Below are 19,999 nucleotides of genomic sequence, written 5' to 3' on the forward strand. Positions count from 1 at the left end.
GATGATGTAAAGCTGTTCAATACCACAGACAATACTGCTACCCTTCAAAATGATCTTGATTATGTATCAGAATGGTCAAACAAATGGCAACTTCAAATCTCAACAAATAAATGCTCTGTCTTACATATTGGCAAAAAATATCAGAAAATAAAATACAAGCTGAATAATCAAGACCTTGTTGATGATCCAAGCTCTGTAATACTCATGGAATACTCATGAGTACTCTTGGAATACTCATCTCTAATGATCTAAGTGCTAGAGCCCACTGTAACTACATAGCCAAAAAGGCATTAAGAGTTGTTAACCTAATCCTGCGTAGCTTTTTCTCTGGTAATATCACACTACTAACTAGAGCATACAAAACATTTGCTAGACCAATATTCGAATACAGCTCATCAGTCTGGAACCCACATTACGTATCTGATATTAGCACAGTTGAGAAAGTCCAGAAATATTTCACAAGAAGAGTTCTCCACTCCTCTACTCGTTGTAGAATACCTTATGCCACCAGACTTGAAATTCTAGACCTAGAAAAGCTTGAATTACACCGTCTTCGGTCTGATCTAAGTATGGTATATAAAACCATACACTGCAATGTCCTCTCTGTCAATGAATACTTCAGCTTCAACCATAACACAAGACCACACAATAGATACAAACTCAAGGTTAACCGCACCAAACTTGATTGCAGGAAATACGACTTCAGCAACAGAGTGGTCAATGTCTGGAATACTCTACCTGACTCTGGTTTCTTCGCCAAACCACAAAAACTTTAACCTTAGACTGTCTACTACTGACCTCACCCCTTTCCTAAGAGGTCTGCAGGGGCCGTGCATAAGCGCACCAGTGTGCCTACCATCCCTGTCCTATTGTTTTTTATTTTTCTTATATGTACCCATTTCATGTATTCATAACTATGTATATACTTATACCTGTCATCTTGTAAGCAATTGACAAATCAAATAAATAAATGAAATATTTGCTGTATTTATTGTTCTCAATTACCAACAAACACATCCAGCTAGCAACAGTGCATGCTTTTAAATGCAGCATTTGAAAGATGACAATGTCCTTTGTCTAGAACAAATATCTCTCAAACAGCCATAAAGCTTAATGAATGCCTCGTGTTTGTTTTGTTTGCTGCAAGTCTGACTAACCATGTGGGTTTTTTTTTACTCCTTTTGCATTTAACCCTTTTTTCTAGTTTACAATGATTCAGTTTTATCTTAACATCCAACCACTTTTTAAGTAGAAACCCACAATTAATATTTCATTCATAAAAATATAAAGATCTGCTTGTACCAAAGGAAACTCTTATAAAGCACTTAAGTTCCATATTTTATTCCTTATTTATTTACTATTTCACCATATTTTTACTACGTCAATAGATAATAAATAGCATTCTGAAATTCATGATTCTGGGCAGCTAACAAGAATTAAAAACAATACTTTGTTTTTGGTATCCTAAGTTATTAGATTGGTAGGATTATCAGAATGGCCTGGCTGATGAATAAGCAAAATTTAGGGAGGGCAGATGGATCTACAATGGATCAATGTGCCATTTGATAATTCCTAAGGGAGAAATACACACACGAGCAATACTGCCTTTTATAGATTATAGATACAGATTATCTTCAATGAATTAAATTGTCAATTCTATTCCAAGATAGTGCCTCCAGTAGAAACTGTTCCTCACTTCTACTTACCAGGGATTACTCTTTTTAATTAGACTGCTATACGTTTGGAAGATCTGAACAACCAGCTTAAGGATTCTGAAGAAAATCTATAGCTGTGATTGCTGAGAGTCAACACTGACTTGATGGCACATAATCAATAAATTATAACAAAATCAAGATAAAGTCATTCAAATTAAATGCTATAGAACAGTTCGACCTACTGGAGACATTCCAATCTGCCATGGAATAAAAAAGGGTTGTATTTTAGCTTCCTTACTGTTTAATATCTATGTGAATTCATAGTAGCTACCTTAGCCAGAATGGAATTCTACCCTTCTAAACCCAGTGACAAGTATTTGGCAGTTCTGTTGTATGTCAATGATGAAGTAATTCTTTTGCTCACACAGGTGCATTTTCAGGAGTTGTCTGCGGGCCTTAGAAGAATTCTAAGAAAGAAGGGCTTACAGTCAATTACTCTTAAGACCAAAATTATGCTTCTATGAGGAAGATTTGGTCACCGCAAACATCAGTGGCAAATTGGAAATAATAAAATTATTGTTTTTAAAAAATAGCATAATTTTTCAAATCACAGAGCTTGCCAAAGCCAACAACAGTGCAAAGACAATTTGGACTTTTTTTTTTTTTCATTCCAAAAGGGGCAGGTACATACCTGCCACCACCAAGTTTTTCAAAGGTAACAGTACTTCCGAAATACTGTAAGGTACATAACATGTGCCTACTATGATTCAAAACCCATAGCTGTTTTTCAATCTAGATAGTATTCTTCTGCTTCCCATACTATGTTTTGAATGCTTTAATCAACATGTCTGCATTTGCCAACTCTCCAGCTTAAACTCCTGTTTTCCAAACGTCCATTAATTCTCCTTGGTAACTTCCCATCAAGATGAAAGGGGAAAAAATATTCACTGACTTCCGTTATTGTGGCCTTTTTACCTACTTTCTGCTGCTCCTAAGCCTGCAGCTGAAACACTTCAAGTGTCTTTGACATCACACCCCAGACAGGTTTGAATACTGAAGCCAACTTTTTGAGGGGGGCGGGGGAGGGTCCTGAACTGGAAACCACAAGCCACAAGCTACATTATCCTGTGGAGCCATTTCTTTGGCTTGTTTGAATGCCTGGCCCTCAGCAGCACTAGTTGGGAGGGCTAGTAGGACCTCATTTGTCCAGAGAGGTTATCCCCCTGGTCAGAAAGAACCAGAGACTTTATTGTGTGCCTTTTTCCACTGCCTTTTCTACACCAATGTAAAGGCAGCCGTTCCTTTAGCCCCCTCCTAACAAATCCCCAGGAGAGCAGTTAGTTTCCTACTTGCTCCATTTCTCTCTGTCACAATTTCCCTAAGATGGCACAGCAGTGGCTTTCCCTTTTATCTTATTGAATTTTTCTTTTATATTATTTTGTGCTGTTTTACTACATTTCACTGAATGTTCCTCGTGTTTTAATTTTATTTTTTTTAGCTTCCACATGGCTTGCACTTCGTTGCTTTTGTTCATTGCTTCTGAGGGTTTTTTTTTTTACTGTGCTGGTCGCTAACCATTATTTTTTTAATGGCATAAAACATTAAGATTTTTTATATTAATAAAACATCAACTAAACTATTAATATTCTCATTTTCACAAATAAGGAAGAAGGCAAATAAGCTGCGGTGAGCATAAATCTGAATCCAGGACATCTGCTATTAACCAAGGAAATGGTAAACTTCAGTGGCATTAATTAATAGCAGAGGAAAGAAAATATTATAAGGAAACTGGAAACATTGGGTTTAGGAAAAAAAATAATTTAAAGAAAGGAAGTGGAATATGAAAGGGAAGGTAATCTACAGTATCAACTACATTCTCCCAGGTGAAATAAGGAGGGTTACTACAAGCAAAGAGTGAAGAAGAAAAACATCTGCAACTACAGTTAGTTCTCAATTTATATCCATTCATTGAATGATAGTTCAAAGTCACGATGGCCTCAGAAAAAATGATCACAACTGCCACTGTTTTGCACCACCCCCGCAGTCACATGATCACAACTCAGGTGCTTGACTACCAGCTTGTATTTACAACTGGTTGCATCACTCTGCATTCACATGAATGCTGTTTGCAATCTTTCCAGATGGTTTCCAGGAAAACATCAACTGGGAAAGCTGGATTTGCTTAATGACCATGTGATTTGCTTAACAGTTCTACGATTTACTTAAATGACTGGGATAAAAATGGCTGTAAAATCAGGTCCGGTCACATGATAACTTGATTTATGATAGTTTCATTTTGCAATGGAAATTCTGGCCCCAATTATTGATCGTAAGTTGATGACTGCCTGTGGTGTATATATACAAAAATGAAAGCAAATAAAAGTAGAAATTAAAATAGGTGCTAAGAATTGGAGAAAGTAATACAATGGCAATGTTTATGCTTAACCTGCACTGGTTTGTGTGATAACAGATATTCAGATTTATTATTTACCGCTGAGATGAGAGCAGAGACCTATGTAACAATAAAAGGAAATTGGTTGTTTTTATGAGAATAAAAGAAAAGAAATTATCTTGCAAATTGTAGAGAAAGATTTGAAAAGAAGCTGTACATGATATGAAGAATCTTATATATATAGTCATGGGCAATTTCAAAGGATATTCTACTGGTAGTAGAGATGACATTGACCTAATAACTGAACTTTTTTTCCCTAAAATTGCAAATGAGCACATGAATAAAAAATCTGAAGTGATGGAATAAATCTTAGCAAGAAGGAAGAGTTTGGATATAAATGTAACACAGAGAGGAAAGCAATCAGAATAGTAAAAAACAAAACAGAATTAAAAGTAAAGAACAGAAAATGACCAGAACAATTTCCTACAGTCCCAAAAATGTTTCTGGTATACCATATTTACAAAAAATGTATCATTTCTTCACAAAAGATTATTTTAATGCAGCACTATGTAAAAGATATGCCATTTGTAATGTAATTTTTATGCTTATGGGTAAAACAGTTTGTTAAAACAGTTTGCTTATGGGTAAAACAGTACATACAAGTTCAACTTTTGATGGCCAGAAAGAAACTTTACTATGATAATTGCACTTGTTTTGAAAATGCTGAAGGAAGTATGTCTTAACATACAGGATCTCCATTATAGTAAATACAGGTAGTTCTCGACTTAGAATACTTCATTCAGTGACCATTTGAAGTTACTATGGTATGGCACTGAAAAAAAGTGTCTTATCACAGTTTTTCATACTTGTGACCATTGCAGCATCCCCATGGTCATGTGATCAAAATTCAGATGCTTGGCAACTGATTTTTGCTGGTCTGTGATTGTAATAAAAATGGATTGATAACTGATTTGTATTTATGAAGACTGCAGTGTCTCAGGATCATGTGACTGCAACCTTCTGACAAGCAAAGTCAATGGGGAAGCCAAATTCACTTAACAACTATGTTACTAACTTAACAACTGCAGTGATTCGCTTAACAACTGTAGCAAGAAATACTGTAAAAATGGGGTAAAATTCACTAATAACTGTCTCACTACATGTATGCATGGTGTCATACATTCTTCTTCTGGATAGTCAGTTTGCTATAGTCCTACATTTTGGCTAGGTTTCTCCTACTTTTACTTGAATGATCACATTTTAAGCAAATATAGTTATGATTACATTATAAGCTGAACACAGTTATATGAAATAGGCTGAAATTTTATGGGCTGCCCCTGTTTTATTTAAATAAGGCAGTCACCTAAATTCCACTGATGCTTTTCTTTAAGTGGATTCATACGCTCCACATTCAGTCTCATAATTTCCCAACATGTTCCATTTCAGATTTATTGGACATTAGTCTTCCAGCCATATCACGTACTCAGGATATTAGCCGTAGCTTGCAAGATGATAAAGAAAACTCTAAAATTGCAGAAATACACCTGAAGAATTGTAAAATAGAACTATGAAACTACAGCAAGAAGCAACTGATGAAAAACATACTCAGATTTTTTTATGGAAAAAAAATCTTGGCATAAAGTTAAGAACATAAATTTCTCCAATATGGTTCAGTTATTTTAACCAACATACTGTGCACTCAGCAGAGTTTATACTGCAAGGAAATTGTTGGATGTACAAATAGTTATAAGGGGGAAAGAGTTACCCTGAGTTTTGATGGGCAAAACAACATGAACAAATATTCATATATGCCTGCATGTCTCCAAAAGGAAGAAGTGCATTCTATATCAGACTGATACAATAGGACAGTGGTGGCTAACCTTTTTGGACTCCCGTGCCAAAAACTGTGTGCACGCTTGCACGCTTGCACTCGCATGCCAGCACCCAGAAGGCAATGCCTGCCTCCCCTCCCACATTCCATATGCATGCGTGCATAATGCCCACTCACCCACACTAACCCCTTGCCTGCACTGCGCCTCACAGATGATTTTCAGCCAGTTTGAGGCCTATTTCGGCCTCCCAAAGACTTGAGGAAGGCTTCTGCAGGCTTCTGCAAACTTTGCAGGCCAAAAACTAGGCCCGTTTCGTTATTCCTGGTATTCGGAAAAACAGGAAGTGATGAAACGGGCCTAGTTTTCAGCCTGCAAAGCCTGCACAAGCCTTTGGGGGGCTGAAAAAGGCCTCAAACCAGTCAAAAATCAGCTGTGAGGCGCACGCATGCGCAGTGAGGTAAGTTTGCCTGCAGCTTGCATGCCGGCACAAATGGCTCCCCGCATGCCACCTGTGGCATGCGTGCCATAGGTTCACCATCACAGCAATAGGAAGTACATTTGCTGCTAGTTTTAAGTATGGTACGGTATTCTGAATAATTACAGTACAGCAGTAAAAGTTATAACAAACTGTCAAATTAAATGTTAATATACAGATTTATCATAGATGATGCTACAGACACCCAAGTTGTGAAGGAATTTAGAAGAAATCGAAAAGGCAAAATAAATTTAAAATATTGCTGGGTACTGAATTTAGTTCATCCGTGTTTTTCTTTTTATTCAGAATCTGGAAAAGAGACAAGATTTGTTTTCATTTCTGAAACTCTTCCTTCTTCCTCTATCACTTTTTCTATTCATTTGCCTCCTTTGCAATTTCAGAAAAAGGTTTGGTTATTAGATCAAATTTAAATTTATTCTGCTGATTTCTGAATTGCCTATTTTTACTCCTAAAATATTGTTTATATACAAAATAATTTTAAAATGCATATGCCTGATTTTAATTTTTAAAATTATTATTTGTTGAAGAAAGGTAAAGTGTAATTAAATAGGTTTAATATAGTCTAAACACTTAACATTTTTATAGTAGAAATATTTTCCAAACAGAAACAACTAGCTGACCTGGAATTGGAAGTCTGCCCATCCATCCATTTATTTCTATGTAAGTCTAGTACAGTTCTATTAATCTATTGTTTTATTAAAATTAGTCTGAAAAAAGTCCCACTTATTGCTCTTATAGCATATACCATTTCAATAATGAACATACTTTTATTAGAAATGGTTATACAATCTACCTGTCTAGTGAGTATATTATAATTTAAATTGATCAGTTGTAAATCAAATCCATGTTACTAAAATTTTCAAATCAAAAACATATATCAAATTACAATACATTTTTGTATAAATTAATAACAGAAAATTCAGTATTTTTAACATACTGATTAATAAAAGCTATTATTTACAGAATGTGCTATATTAATTTAACTCTCAAGAAAGCCAAGTTATCTTTGAGGACTCCAGTCCTAAAGATATAGCATTATGTCTTAAAGGATTGGATATTATTTTTATTGGCCCAGTTTTGAAGACAGAATGTAGAAATAATCAAGAATTATCATCATCACACATTTTCTGGGCATTATCTGAAAACTATAAAGCCCTCTTTTCTGTTAAAGTGAACACAAGCATCATCCATATTAAAAAAAAATGGATGTTTTGTTATTTTAAGCTATGGACGACAGGAGCAACACCACAGATTTGAAAGCTAAACTAAGAATTACATTCTTCATCTGTTCCAATTGAAATAAACAAATTTACCATCAGATGTTCCTGCAAAAAACCCAACTGAGCTAGAAAGGTACAGTACAGCTTAGAAAAGTGAACAATCCTCCTGTGTAGGAGGTCCCAAGCCCTCAAGTATGCATGATTTAGCAAAGATGTTACTTATTTCACAAGAAAAAAAAATAATTCCATTTATTTGAATTAAGACACTATAATATTCCTGTATAAATATATTCGTTTTCCCCATGTGGTTTTTTTTTAAGCCTGGCTTCATCAAAATAAATTTATTCTCAGTACCTTCAGGCACTAACGGGAGTAGGTCAGACACACCCAATTCCCACGGAAAGCAACATGCAATCCTTACCTCTATGCATATATCCCTAAAATTTTGGGTTTCATTGTATCTGCCCCAATTATTTTAATGAAGAATCTTCCATATAACCTCTTTTTTTTTTCTTTTACAAGTTTCAGAATCAAACTGACTCAGCATCAAGAAGCATAAACCTTAAATTTCCTTTTTTAAGGAGCTTTGTTATTATTTAGAGTCAGCGAAAAGGGCTACTTTCAAGCTAAAGTCCAATTTAATGCTATTTCCCAGATTGTTAATGTCATACAGGACAGCAACTTAAGAAATTGGATTATTGTTTGGTGTTATTTTTAACCTGAAATATATTCGCTAAGATATTTTGAAAATACATCCTTGTGTCATAAAATAACATGAAAATCGCAAAGCTCTTTCTTCTGTTGATGAAAGTAATGATGATACTTGCCAACTCAAATATATGCCAACAAAGCAAAATTAATTTTTCTAAGGTACTGACACTCAGTCCCTTCAACTCTTCCTCTCCTTCATTTAAATATCTCCAACAGCTAATTGCAGTATGACACTGGTATGGTATATCCAATTCCCTTCCAAATCAAATAGCCTCAGTACATTCTTGTGACTTTTGTTTAAAGTGTCAACGCTTCAAGTATTTTTATTAAGTGGTCTTTTGCTATTTTTTTCTCATTTTTGATAGCTATAATAGTTACTGTTATGACAACAAAACCAATAATCTTTCATTACATCTAAAATACTATGAATAGAATACTTCTTTATTTCTCACTGGTTTTATTTCTTTTATATTTTAATTTATATACTGTAGTTGTTTTAAAAACTACATCATGCATACATTTCTATACAAGTTTTTCTAAGAAGGTATTTTAGCATACATTGCATTCATTATTTTATAATCTTAGCCCCTATTATAGATTAGGCTGAAAGACAATGAGAAGAGTTAACTATCTATCTATCTGATGTGATTGGTCCATACTATTGTATTTGTTTTGTTGTGGAAGGGAACTGAAGTCTTGAAGGAAGCAGTGATGCATCCCCTCAAGAGGCCTTTGTTGGACCCAAGGTGCTTGACAATTTTTATCCTGTCTCCAGCAGAGGTGGCATTCAGCAGGTTCTGACCAGTTCTGGAGAACTGGTAGCAGAAATTTTGAGTAGTTCAGAGAACCGGTAGAGGAAATTTTGAGTAGTTCAGAATACCATCTCTGATTGGCCCCACCCCGATCTATTCTCTGCCTCCCGAGTCTCAGCTGATTGGCTGGGTCTTTCTTTGTTGTCCTGCCCAGGAGAACAGAGCTGGAAAGCAGGTTAGTGGGGTGGGGAGAGAATGGGGATTTTACAGTATTCTTCCCCCTGGAGAAGGGTGGGAATGGAGATTTTACAGTATCCTTCCCCTGCCACACTCCCAAGTCATGCCCACCAAGCCATACCATGCCCACCAAGCCACGACCACAGAACCAGTAGTAAAACAATTTGAATCCCACCACTGGTCTCCAGCCTTTCCTTTTTAGGAAAGATGGTTAGGCTGTGAGTACAGAGGGCCCTGGAGGAAACTGATTATCTGCAGTCCTTTCAGTCAGGTTTCAGGCCTAGACATAGCACCAAGTCAGCAATAACCGCACTTGTTGATGATCTTTGGAGGAACTACGACACATATAGTATAATAGTTTTTTTTCTGGCCACCACTGGGGATTAGGAATGGGCAGTAAAGTGTTGTGGTTGTTCTCCTTTTTCTGTGGTTGAGTCAGTTACTGTTCACAGGAGGAGACAGATTAAGTCTGATGCCCTAGCATAGGGTACCTCAAGGATTTACCTCATGCTCTTCTGTTTAATACTAGTTGTGGCCAGTTTGGGATCAGGCATTATCAATATGCAGATAATACCCAGCTGCACATCTGAACTCCAGACTACCCAGACAATGCTCTCAAGGTCTTGTTTGAGTGTTTGGACGCTATGGGGCCCTAGAAAAACAGATTCAAGCTCAAATTTGACAAGAGTGAATAGTACTTTTAGATGCTCCTGGGAACCAGGGACACTTCATCTTTCATCCTAAATAGGATAGCACAGTGATGGCTAACCTTTTCCACGTTGTGTGCCAAAAGCGCATGAGCATGCACGTGCTCACGTACATGCACTTGCACACCTGCACCCATGATGCAATCCATGCATGACTCCCCCGCCCCATGTGCATGCGCGCGCGACCGCCTGCACCCGCACTCGCACCTTACACCTCCCCCGCACACCTCTACGCATACAAACACACCTGCATGCTGCATGCCTCTGCGCATGCATCTCCCATGCATGCATCTCTCCCATGCATGCACGACAGATACCCGACAATCAGCTGGCTGGTAGAGGGCGTGCATGCACAGTGGGGCTCTTCCGGGCAATCTCTCGTGTGATGGCAGAAGTGGCTCTGCATGCCACTTCCAGCATGCGTGCCATAGGTTAGCCTTCACGGGCATAGCATTTCCCCCTTTAGGGCTGCACAGTGTGAGAGTCTTCTTGGAACACACAGATGTGAGGAGCAATGGCAACTGTGGCTAACAAAGTCTTTGTAAAGCTTCATTCTTGTGAATCAATTTTTACCTCTATCTGAATCAGAAAGTTTTTCAGACATTCACTTGTGCTTTGGTCACCTCAGGCATGGACTTTTGCAGTGCCTTCTATCTGAGGCTGTCCTTGAATAAAGCGGCAGCTAGTCCAGAATGCAGCTGCATAATTAATTATTGACATGTCATAGCATATCCATGTAGCAGCCTTGATTTGTGAGCTGCAATAAACTAGACTTTAAAAGATACAATTAATGGTATAATTCTGTTTATTATCCATAATATAGTGTGTGTGATTATTTCAAAGGCAGCCTGTTTTCTAAAGTATCTTCCTAGTCAGTATAACTGGACAGAATGGGAATGTTCCAAGGTCATTATTATCTTATGGGACCCAGGAAGTGTGACTTTTTGCAGAATATGCCCTATGGAACACCAACTCGCAAGATTTGTCTGGCTCCCATCCTTACTGTATTTAAAATAGTCCTGAAAAGTTATGTCTTCCCCTAGTCGTTGGATTGGAGTGAGTGATGGGTTGACTGTATTTTACTTTTTAGAATGGTTTTTCCCAGACGTTTTTGGCTTTTAAATCCGTATTTTCTTACTGTTTTCTTTGTACACTATGCAGGGTTATCATAGAGTTGGGCAGGCATGTAAAATTAATAAAATAAATATCTAAATAATCAAATATGCAGTGATGTCAAAACACACCATTTTTTAACATCCTTATGACTTATAATGGATGTCTATGGCCTTAATCCTGACTTTATTTATTTATTTAGCCTATGGCAAATACATGGACTTATAATGGTTCAAATTTTAATGTCCAATCCACCCAGCCATTCAAGGACAGGGTGATCTATATTGAAAAAAATCAGACATAGGGCTGGTGTAAGCTCTTGATGGACATTTGGACACAATGGGATGGATTTTGTCAAGGAGCACCACAGTCACACTGAGGGATAGAGACAAAACTCCAGTTATATACAATGAATCCTGGCAGACACCATGTTGGGTACAGATCCTGTTCAGAGTTGACCAATACTGGCGAGGAAGGTCAAAACCTGGCACCTTTTGTGTAGGAGCATCTACATAGCTAGCTGCCTGTATCTGGGCGTTCAGCGGCCCATTTAACTTACCACTGTGTGTTGATGTCAAAAATTCCTGACTAATAATGTTCTTAACAGAATCTCGAAAGGCCTACCTTGAGTCTGTGGGAAATATGGAGCCAACAATTTCGCCCTTTTCTTCTCATAGCCCTTCTGGGTAATGTCTCCTAAAAAATATAAGGTAGCAAAATGTCAGATGTAACATCATAAATGCAGGACAGGATATTTAAAGTTAATATATCTACATATGCAGCTATGGTCAACTGAACCAGCTTTATGATCTACTACCAAACAGTATTATTCAAGCCATTATATAAAAATTGAATGATTACAAACCCTTCTAAAAACGATTATTGTATTCCATACAATTTAACGTATCATAAACTTTACATATTTTTATCCGTTTTGACGTGATCTATTTTTAACATTGCTCATGACTATTAATTTGTCAGTTCTTTAAGGAAGGCCAAATCCTACACAAGGCTACATTATTACTACAAGATATGCAAACAGTGTGACAGAGATTCATTCTCATTCTCATTCTCTCTCTCCCTCCCTCCCTTTCTCTCTTAACAAAAGAATCGAGACAGATAAATTTTGAGCTTCTTCCTCAACTCCCTCCTCCCCCTCAGAACCAAGCTGATGTTTATGGCAACTCTGAAACAGGCTCATGATTTAATTAGGGCGATCGCTGGAATCCTGACAGTTTACTTAATGGCTGTTGGATACTTTCTTCAAGGTCATCTTTCCATTCCTTTACAGAATGGCAGGAAAAAATGTTGAAACATGAAAGAATTAAGATGGAACAAAAAAACATTAAGTCCAGAAACAATTGAACTGCCTTTGTAGATTTGTCGTCACCATTTTGTAACTGTACCACCAAAAGATTATTTGTGAACCATCCACTATAAAGGAGAGACTTAAGCGTGGTCATCAGACTAACGGAAACTGAATCTAAATACCTAAATTTATGGCAAAGATATTGCTTCAATAGTCTTTTTGGTGTAACAATATTATATTGATAGTGCTGAATAAAAACCCAAGTTTCAAAAAGGAGCACAGTACAAATCAGTAATAAATTAGGATTCTAGTCTAAGACATAACAGAGCAAAATTCATAAATGAATAAACTTTGCCTTTGACTTGTGGTTTGTTGCAAAAAAAACCCAAAACTTTGGGGTGGGCTTGCCTCATACCATGCCAACACCACAGCCAGCAAGTCTTCCTGCTGTTATATAAACCTACATAAATGTTATTCCCTGATTTAATACTCCTTTTCACAGGAAACTTTTTTATTTATTGAAGATCTTTGGAAACATTATGATCCATAAAATAGAAGAAAACAAGGACATACTATTAAAATATTTTAAAATAATAAAACAATTTCCGTAATCAGTAATGATGTACTAATTTTCTCAAGGGACAATAGAGAAAAAAAACAAAATGTAGTTGTTGACACATGAAATAGTAAAAAGATGACTTCACCTGGGACTGAGCAGTAAACACCCTGGTCTCCAGGATAGGGGCATTCTGATGCTAAACACCTTAATAGGGAGGGCCTTGTTCCTATGTAAGCATATAATACACTTCCAAGCTAAGGGGCAAATACATTACTGATAGAAATGTTGTTGCATTGGAGGCTTAAACAGTTTAAGGCCTTAAATGGCAAAACTAGTGAACTCCACCACAGGAATTATCTTCTAAAGACCCTTCTAATCATTATCTCCTGTAATTCTTAAAACTTAATTTACTTGGTGCAGTCACTGCAATTTCTCTAGCCTTAGTGTTACATATTCTAGATAGCAACCTCAAGGCAGCATTTAGTACTCTTTTGAAGTCATCTTCAAGGACAGGGCTTGAGGCCACATCTGTATCCTTGGGGAGGCTAACAAGCATAACATAAACCAAGGAAGCAGAACTCAGAAGTTATCTTTAATCTTCCTCCAGATCTATTGAACTACAATGTTCAGAATACAGAGTCTGATTATTAATGATTTTACACTTTGAGGTCAAGCCATTAGTATCAGGGGTGGGCTGCTACGGGTTCTCCCCGGTTCGGGCAAACCTGTAACTACTTTTATGGCCAGTTCGATAAACCGGCAAATCCCATCCCTGGCTGGCCCTGCCCACCCTTCCCCACCCCTCCCAGGAGTCCCCACGTGCCCCGTTTGGATGCCAGGTAAGTGTGGGGCCCGCAGGGAGGCTCGGGGAGAGCGAAAAATGGGCCTCCTGAAGGCTCTGGAAGGAGGGCCTCTGGAGCCCGGGGAGGCCATTTTCACCCTCCCGGAGGCCTGAGGAAAGCCTCCGAAAGCTGGGGAGGGCAAAAATATCCCCCCCACACACACCATGGTGCAGGAGGCCAACTAGGCCACACCTACCCAACAACTGGGCAGAAAACCGGTTGCTGATATTTTCGAAGCCCACCCCTGTATTGTATAGGATGTTGAAGGCTGTGTCTATTATGTTGAAGGCTGTGTCAAAAAACCCAAGTGAACCACATCTAATTGTATCGCTTTTGTTAATTTCCATTTTAAAATTTACTTTCTCCTCTAGAATTTAAATAACTACAAAACATTGCTATGTTGTTTCATCTGTTTGCTTAGCCATCCATTCATCTTCATAACTTAATTTTTTTAATTATGAAAATAATAACAGTACTCCACTGTGTTATTAGTAAAATGCCTCCCTTAGAAGGTACAGATAGGGAAGCTTATGAGCTATGCCATCACCCTATTAGGTCATATTTCTTGAATTCTTTCCAAATGCATTTCAGAATAATACTTTTTGTAACTACTTTGGGTAATTTCCATATTGCTTAGCTCAAAGCAGTTACCAACAGAATATTTTCCATAATCAACTTCATTTTCTACTATGGTGTTTTAGCTTCCATTTATTTATTTATGCTAGCAGCCCAGGTTCGAGACCTGAGTACCACTTAACAGGGTGAACTCCCATCATTGCCTTGGCTCCTGCCACCCTAGTAGCTTGAAAGCATGCAAATGCAGGTAGATAAATAGGTACCACTTGGTGGGAAGGTAAGAGTGCTCCATGGCCACATATCTAAATATTTTTGGACAGTGCTGGCTCAATGGCCTTGAAATGGAGATGAGCACCATCCCCTATAGTCAGCAATGACTAGCAGAAAAGGAATCCACAGGGATTTCTTTACACACACACACACAACATCCCACAGTACTTTGTAATCAAATCCAAATGGGAATATCTCTCAAATCCAAATGGGAATATCAGAACAATAATTTCATTTCACATAAAAGCAAAAGACTCATCAACAATCCTCACAAAATAAGATATGTAACACGTGAACTATTTGTCACCAGTATTTCTACAGACATTGTTGTACATTACTGTTTCTTCATTTACAAGACAATAACTAACCCACAAAGAATAAAAGTTCTAGCAGTACATGAGAAGAATTTAGCAAAGGAAAGGATAAAACACAGTTAGATAGATGCCTTTTGTCCCTTTTAAAAATCATAGTCACATTTAAGTATGCAAGATCACGTATAAAACACTAAATGTATCTCTGGGGAAAAATGATGCATACACAAACTGGAAGACAATAGATTGCTCTGGCCATTTAAAGCCAGACTATTGGTTTAATTCTGTTTGGAAATGTCAACTGAGTTTTGTTGCTGAATTTGCAAAAAAAAAAAAAAAGTAATATTCGAACTGCATTAAAATATCATTTCTGTTATGAGGTCATCAGCAATCATACAAATGTATTTACTAAATAGAATTTATTTTTTAAAAAATCCTCAAGAATAGCCGTCTTCATTCCTAATGCGTTTAACAGAAAGGATTTTTCCCTAGAGTATTTTAAAAAGGGTCTGTGCAACAGACATCGACTAGTATTAGAATCCGAGATCTCATCTTTCCACACATGTGTAATTGTCATTTAGGTCAGAGATAAACTGAAGATGCCATAACTGAAGCCTTTCCCTGTTTTGAAAATCCATATTTTTTTCCTATTATTATTTCTCCAAGGATTTTTCAGAATCTGACCCAATTTTCCTAGGTAATGACAGAAGATGTAGACTCAAGACCACTTTAAAACAGCTGCAACAGAAATCATCAGCTGGTATACAACTTTTCCCAATTTTATCAAAAGTATACCATATTATTATTATACTTCAAATTAACCTGCATAGGCAGCTGATCTACATTTCTATATCTCTTAACTTTAATGTAAGAAATAACGAAAAGTACAAATCAATAAAAACAGAAACCAGAAAAGAGACAAAAAATATATATTATGAAACACATAAAGCAGCTTGGTTTTTAAACATAGCCTCACCAAGTTGGCCAAACCTGTTGTTAGATCAATAAGGAAATTCATCAGTAGAGAGCAAAAACATCTAATCAATTCATGATGACACTGCCTTTAAAATAAAAAACAAATAATAAATAAAATAAGCCCCATACCTAATATATCCAAAGTTCTTCATATATTGATAAATTTCAGATTTTCAGTATATATTTCAATGGCAGAATACAAACCGTTCACAAATCACAATTTATAAATCATGTTATAAATACATTACATAAACCAAGATTACTGAGTTTTCCAGAATCCTGGCTTATTTCCGTTCCCTTAGAGAGTTCATTATTCATGTACTGGGTCCATAGTCTCACACACACACATAACTGTGCTTTAGCGGATTTATTAATATTCTCCCGCAACTCCCCTCACCCAAATCCAGAACTGTCCCAATTAAGTCCAGCCACAATCAGACCACTTCTAGTCCACAAAGCAATGGCCAATGAGTCCACAAAGCACTTGAAAGTTTCCCAAGCAAAATAAACCCACCAAGCAAAATTAAATCCACAATACAAGAGGGTTCACAAGGCATGATCCAAGTCAAGGCATGGTGTCAATCCAAAGCAAGGCAAGAATCACAATGACCAGAAAACAGACAGCTAGGAAATGAACACACTGCTCCCAGCATTGCTTCCGTCTGTCTAGAAAGGCTTCTTCTCATTCTCCTCATGTGTAATTTGGCTGACCTTCTCTGCTCCTGCTTTTTCTCTGCCCTAAATGGTTATTGGATCAGTTGCAGAAGGCAGTTCCTCTTCCTCATCATTGACCAGCTGCACCTGCATGCTTTCTCCATCGGAAGCCTTAGGGCTGTCCTGCTGCAGCTATGCTTCAGCCAAAGCCCTCTCAGATGGCTGCAACTGGTTCATCTTCTTCTGAGCTGCCATCTAAAGAGGTATCGAGGAATGATCCGGCAGTCGTCACATGTATAAACTTAATACAGCTATTCTTTTTAATTGTGTTTTTTTTTTATTTCAAGAGTCACCTGCCTCTTTGGAATTGTTTTCAACAGTTATGCTAGCTCGAATGCTGGCTACACATAAATGTTAAATAAGTTATATAAGTGATGATAAATCAATATGGATATATTCAACCTTTTTTTTTCTTTTTACTAAGGTTGAAATTTGACAACAAATCCTCTATATTCCTTTTTTCCTCTTGTTTGGCTATTGTTTAAAACAATATCTTAATTGTGTTTTCTTCTCTTGAGGCAACTTTAAATTTTCTTCTTTTGATGCTATTTATAATTTTCAAGTTGCACTGCAGATTTTTTCATGGCTTGACTTCCCACTCTAAGATATAAATTGAATATTTTAATTCTTCTTAAGTGTCTGAAAGTTTGAAGATGTGAACAGAATGTTAATAACGCAATGAATAATAGGACAATGATTTTTTTTTTTTGCTGGCAGCAATTACAAGTTATTTCTAGCTTTAATGTAATGACAACACAGTAATTTAAAATGTGTATTTGATCTAATTCAGATTTTAATAGGTTATGCTTTGTACAGAGGCTTTTTTTCAATACCAATAAAGATTTATTCCTTTATTTACTCATTCACCGCATTTATATTCCATCCAGGAGCATATAATGGTGATATTCTCTCCTGCAATTTTTCTGTTTAATAGCAATCCTATAATGTAGATTGGATTAAGTGATATTCTTACGATCCTTGATGGTTAATGAAAAATTCAAACTTGGGCCTGTATTGCATTAACTCAGCACATTATCATTATCCCATACTAGTTTTCATTTCCCAATCCTGTATGGATTTTCATTCTACGTGAATTTCTGTTTTTAACTTTAGCCCTAACAGGCATTTAATTTTTATTTAAGGCTATATAAAATGAATTGCACATATCACTAAGAATTGTCAAAGCAGCCAGAAGAAATATGAGCTTGTTTGTCTTAATCATGTTAAATTTCAAAATCCAGTTACAGAAGAGCCCGGGGGTGCTGTTCATCTATTTCCATAGTGAGAAGAATCCTATTGTGTACTCAAGGCAATTTCAGAGAGACCAGAAGCAACTCTGAAAATAGCAGCTGCTGTGAAACACTTTGGCATTGGTTGGGCCCCGGCTGGTAAGTTTATTTTCTTCGAGGAAGATGTAAGTGAAAGCAGAAGGAGGCAATTCTTTATCTGGGTTTTTGTCTGGCTGTTTGCTCATGGAGATGGAATTCAGTTTAATGATACTAATTCTGCTGAGTGGGTAATACTGTATTTTTTGCCTTGCATTGTTAAACTTCACACTTTTAAGATTAAGAAAAGAACAAAAATGGGAATATTGAAGTTGATATTGCAAATATTATCATACTGTATTGTTGGAGCTTGATGCATAGCTGAGGAGTGACATAAGGGAATAGGAAGCTTGCTCATTACTGGTGTAAATTAGAGATTCTTTTGTTTTCTGTCCTTGAGAGAGAGGCTTGGCAAGCCGCAGATCATAATCTTCATACAGCTCCTGACAGACTTTTCTGCAGCCAAGTAGTGGCTTCCAAGCATTTTCCTGCTCTCTCCACCAATCTCCTAGTCAGCTGGTTGATGTACTTCTGGTAAGCGCAAGAGTGGGTAGTAGGATTGATTGTTCCCTTCTCCTGCAAAATAGTGCACCAGCACTCCTTAACAATCCATCCATTGGATTGACAAGAGGTCCACAAATGTGAAGGAGTTAAAGCAAACTTTAACTTTAAAGTCAAACTTTCTTTCATTGAGGGCCATATCAGGGTTGTGTTTAACTTCGGGGGACCGAGGTGGGCGTGGCCAGCTTAACGTCACTTGTGTCGGGGCGCCTGTGATAGCCCAAGCCCTCTGCCAGCGAAAACAGGCTCCCAAGCTCAGTTTTCAGCTGCAGTGGCCTCCTGCAACCCTCTGCCAGTGAAAACAGAGGTCAGGAGGGCCGTACGCAGCCCCCTCCTGAGCTCTATTTTTGTTGGCAAAGGCGCCGCGGGCTGGTCCTTTGCTGTTTCCGGGGCAGCCCCGCAGGCCAGATCTAAGAACCTAGCGAGCTGGATCTGGCCCGCAGGAGTTGAGTTTGATACCCCTGAGTTAAAGGATAATATTCCAGAGCAATTCACCAAACCAACTTCTGGAGATCTGCTGTGAAGTATTTTCCCTCTCTGTTAAAGGATTACTGCATGAGAAGAGGGAAATCTCATCCCCCTCCTCTCCATAGTGATCTTGTTGAATGTGATTACTTTTCACTATAATGGGAACCCAAAACAAGTAAATAGGGAACAACTGACAGGGAAACAAAGTATCTTCTCTATTTCTTTCCAGTTATCATATGCCATTTTTCCCTATGGCAGAAAAGGAAATGGAGAAATGGTATTTTTATAAACCAGGTTTGATTATGTTTCCTTTTCCCCCCTCTTAGCTCATGCTTTTAATTTACATATCCTACTATTTTTTATTCCTTTTCTCTACCCTACATTATGCTGCATATTCTTCCAGAGAATGGGGTAATTGGTATATATGTATGTTTGTATGGGTTTGCATTGGGGACAAGCATTTCTTCAAAGCCAGTGTAGGCATGCCTACTTTGTTAGTTGATGCCTCCTTAAAGAGGCTGGGTCTTTTCCTGGGTTTACGTGATTGTTACAGAATTCAAAGAAAATACATGTTTGAGATCAAGAGGCATTAAAAGCACCCAAAACCTACCCTTTTGCACCCTTTCAACACTTTCTTACCTCAAACGCCTATTTTTGGGATTTGTGCAGCTACTATGTGAGCGGAGGAAATTATGTATCTTCCTTAAAAAAAGGTGTTGACAGGTAGAAAGTGCCCTCACTGTGAAGCATCTTTTCTACATATCCCTCATATGTATGTATTTATGTATGTATGTATGTATGTATGTATGTATGTATGCATACATGTGTGCAATTCTTAAATAAAATAGAATGGAGACTATTTTACTATCAACTTCCTCCACTTTCTATTCTTTCAGAGCAAATTTACCCAGAAACTAAAAATAAAAAGGTTTTCTCTACATATTTTTTTCTTTTTCAAATATCTAGCTATGAAA

At 37.3% G+C, this 19,999-nt stretch overlaps 1 protein-coding gene across 3 annotated transcripts in view; it reads right to left on the bottom strand.

Annotated features, from left to right (window-relative positions):
• The window catches only part of DIP2B (DIP2 acetate--CoA ligase B (putative)), a 179,252-nt gene that overhangs the window by 93,425 nt on the left and 65,828 nt on the right, over window positions 1–19,999 (bottom strand). For all 3 annotated transcript variants that reach the window (XM_026717375.2, XM_026717374.2, XM_087925170.1), the window contains exon 2: window positions 11,740–11,811. In XM_026717375.2, the coding sequence (XP_026573160.1) occupies window positions 11,740–11,811 (72 nt within the window). The remainder of the gene's footprint in view (window positions 1–11,739; window positions 11,812–19,999) is intronic.

The sequence above is a fragment of the Pseudonaja textilis genome, chromosome 2, assembly GCF_049901715.1.
Source record: "Pseudonaja textilis isolate UNSWEBS1 chromosome 2, rPseTex1.2, whole genome shotgun sequence".
NCBI lineage: Eukaryota > Metazoa > Chordata > Lepidosauria > Squamata > Elapidae > Pseudonaja > Pseudonaja textilis.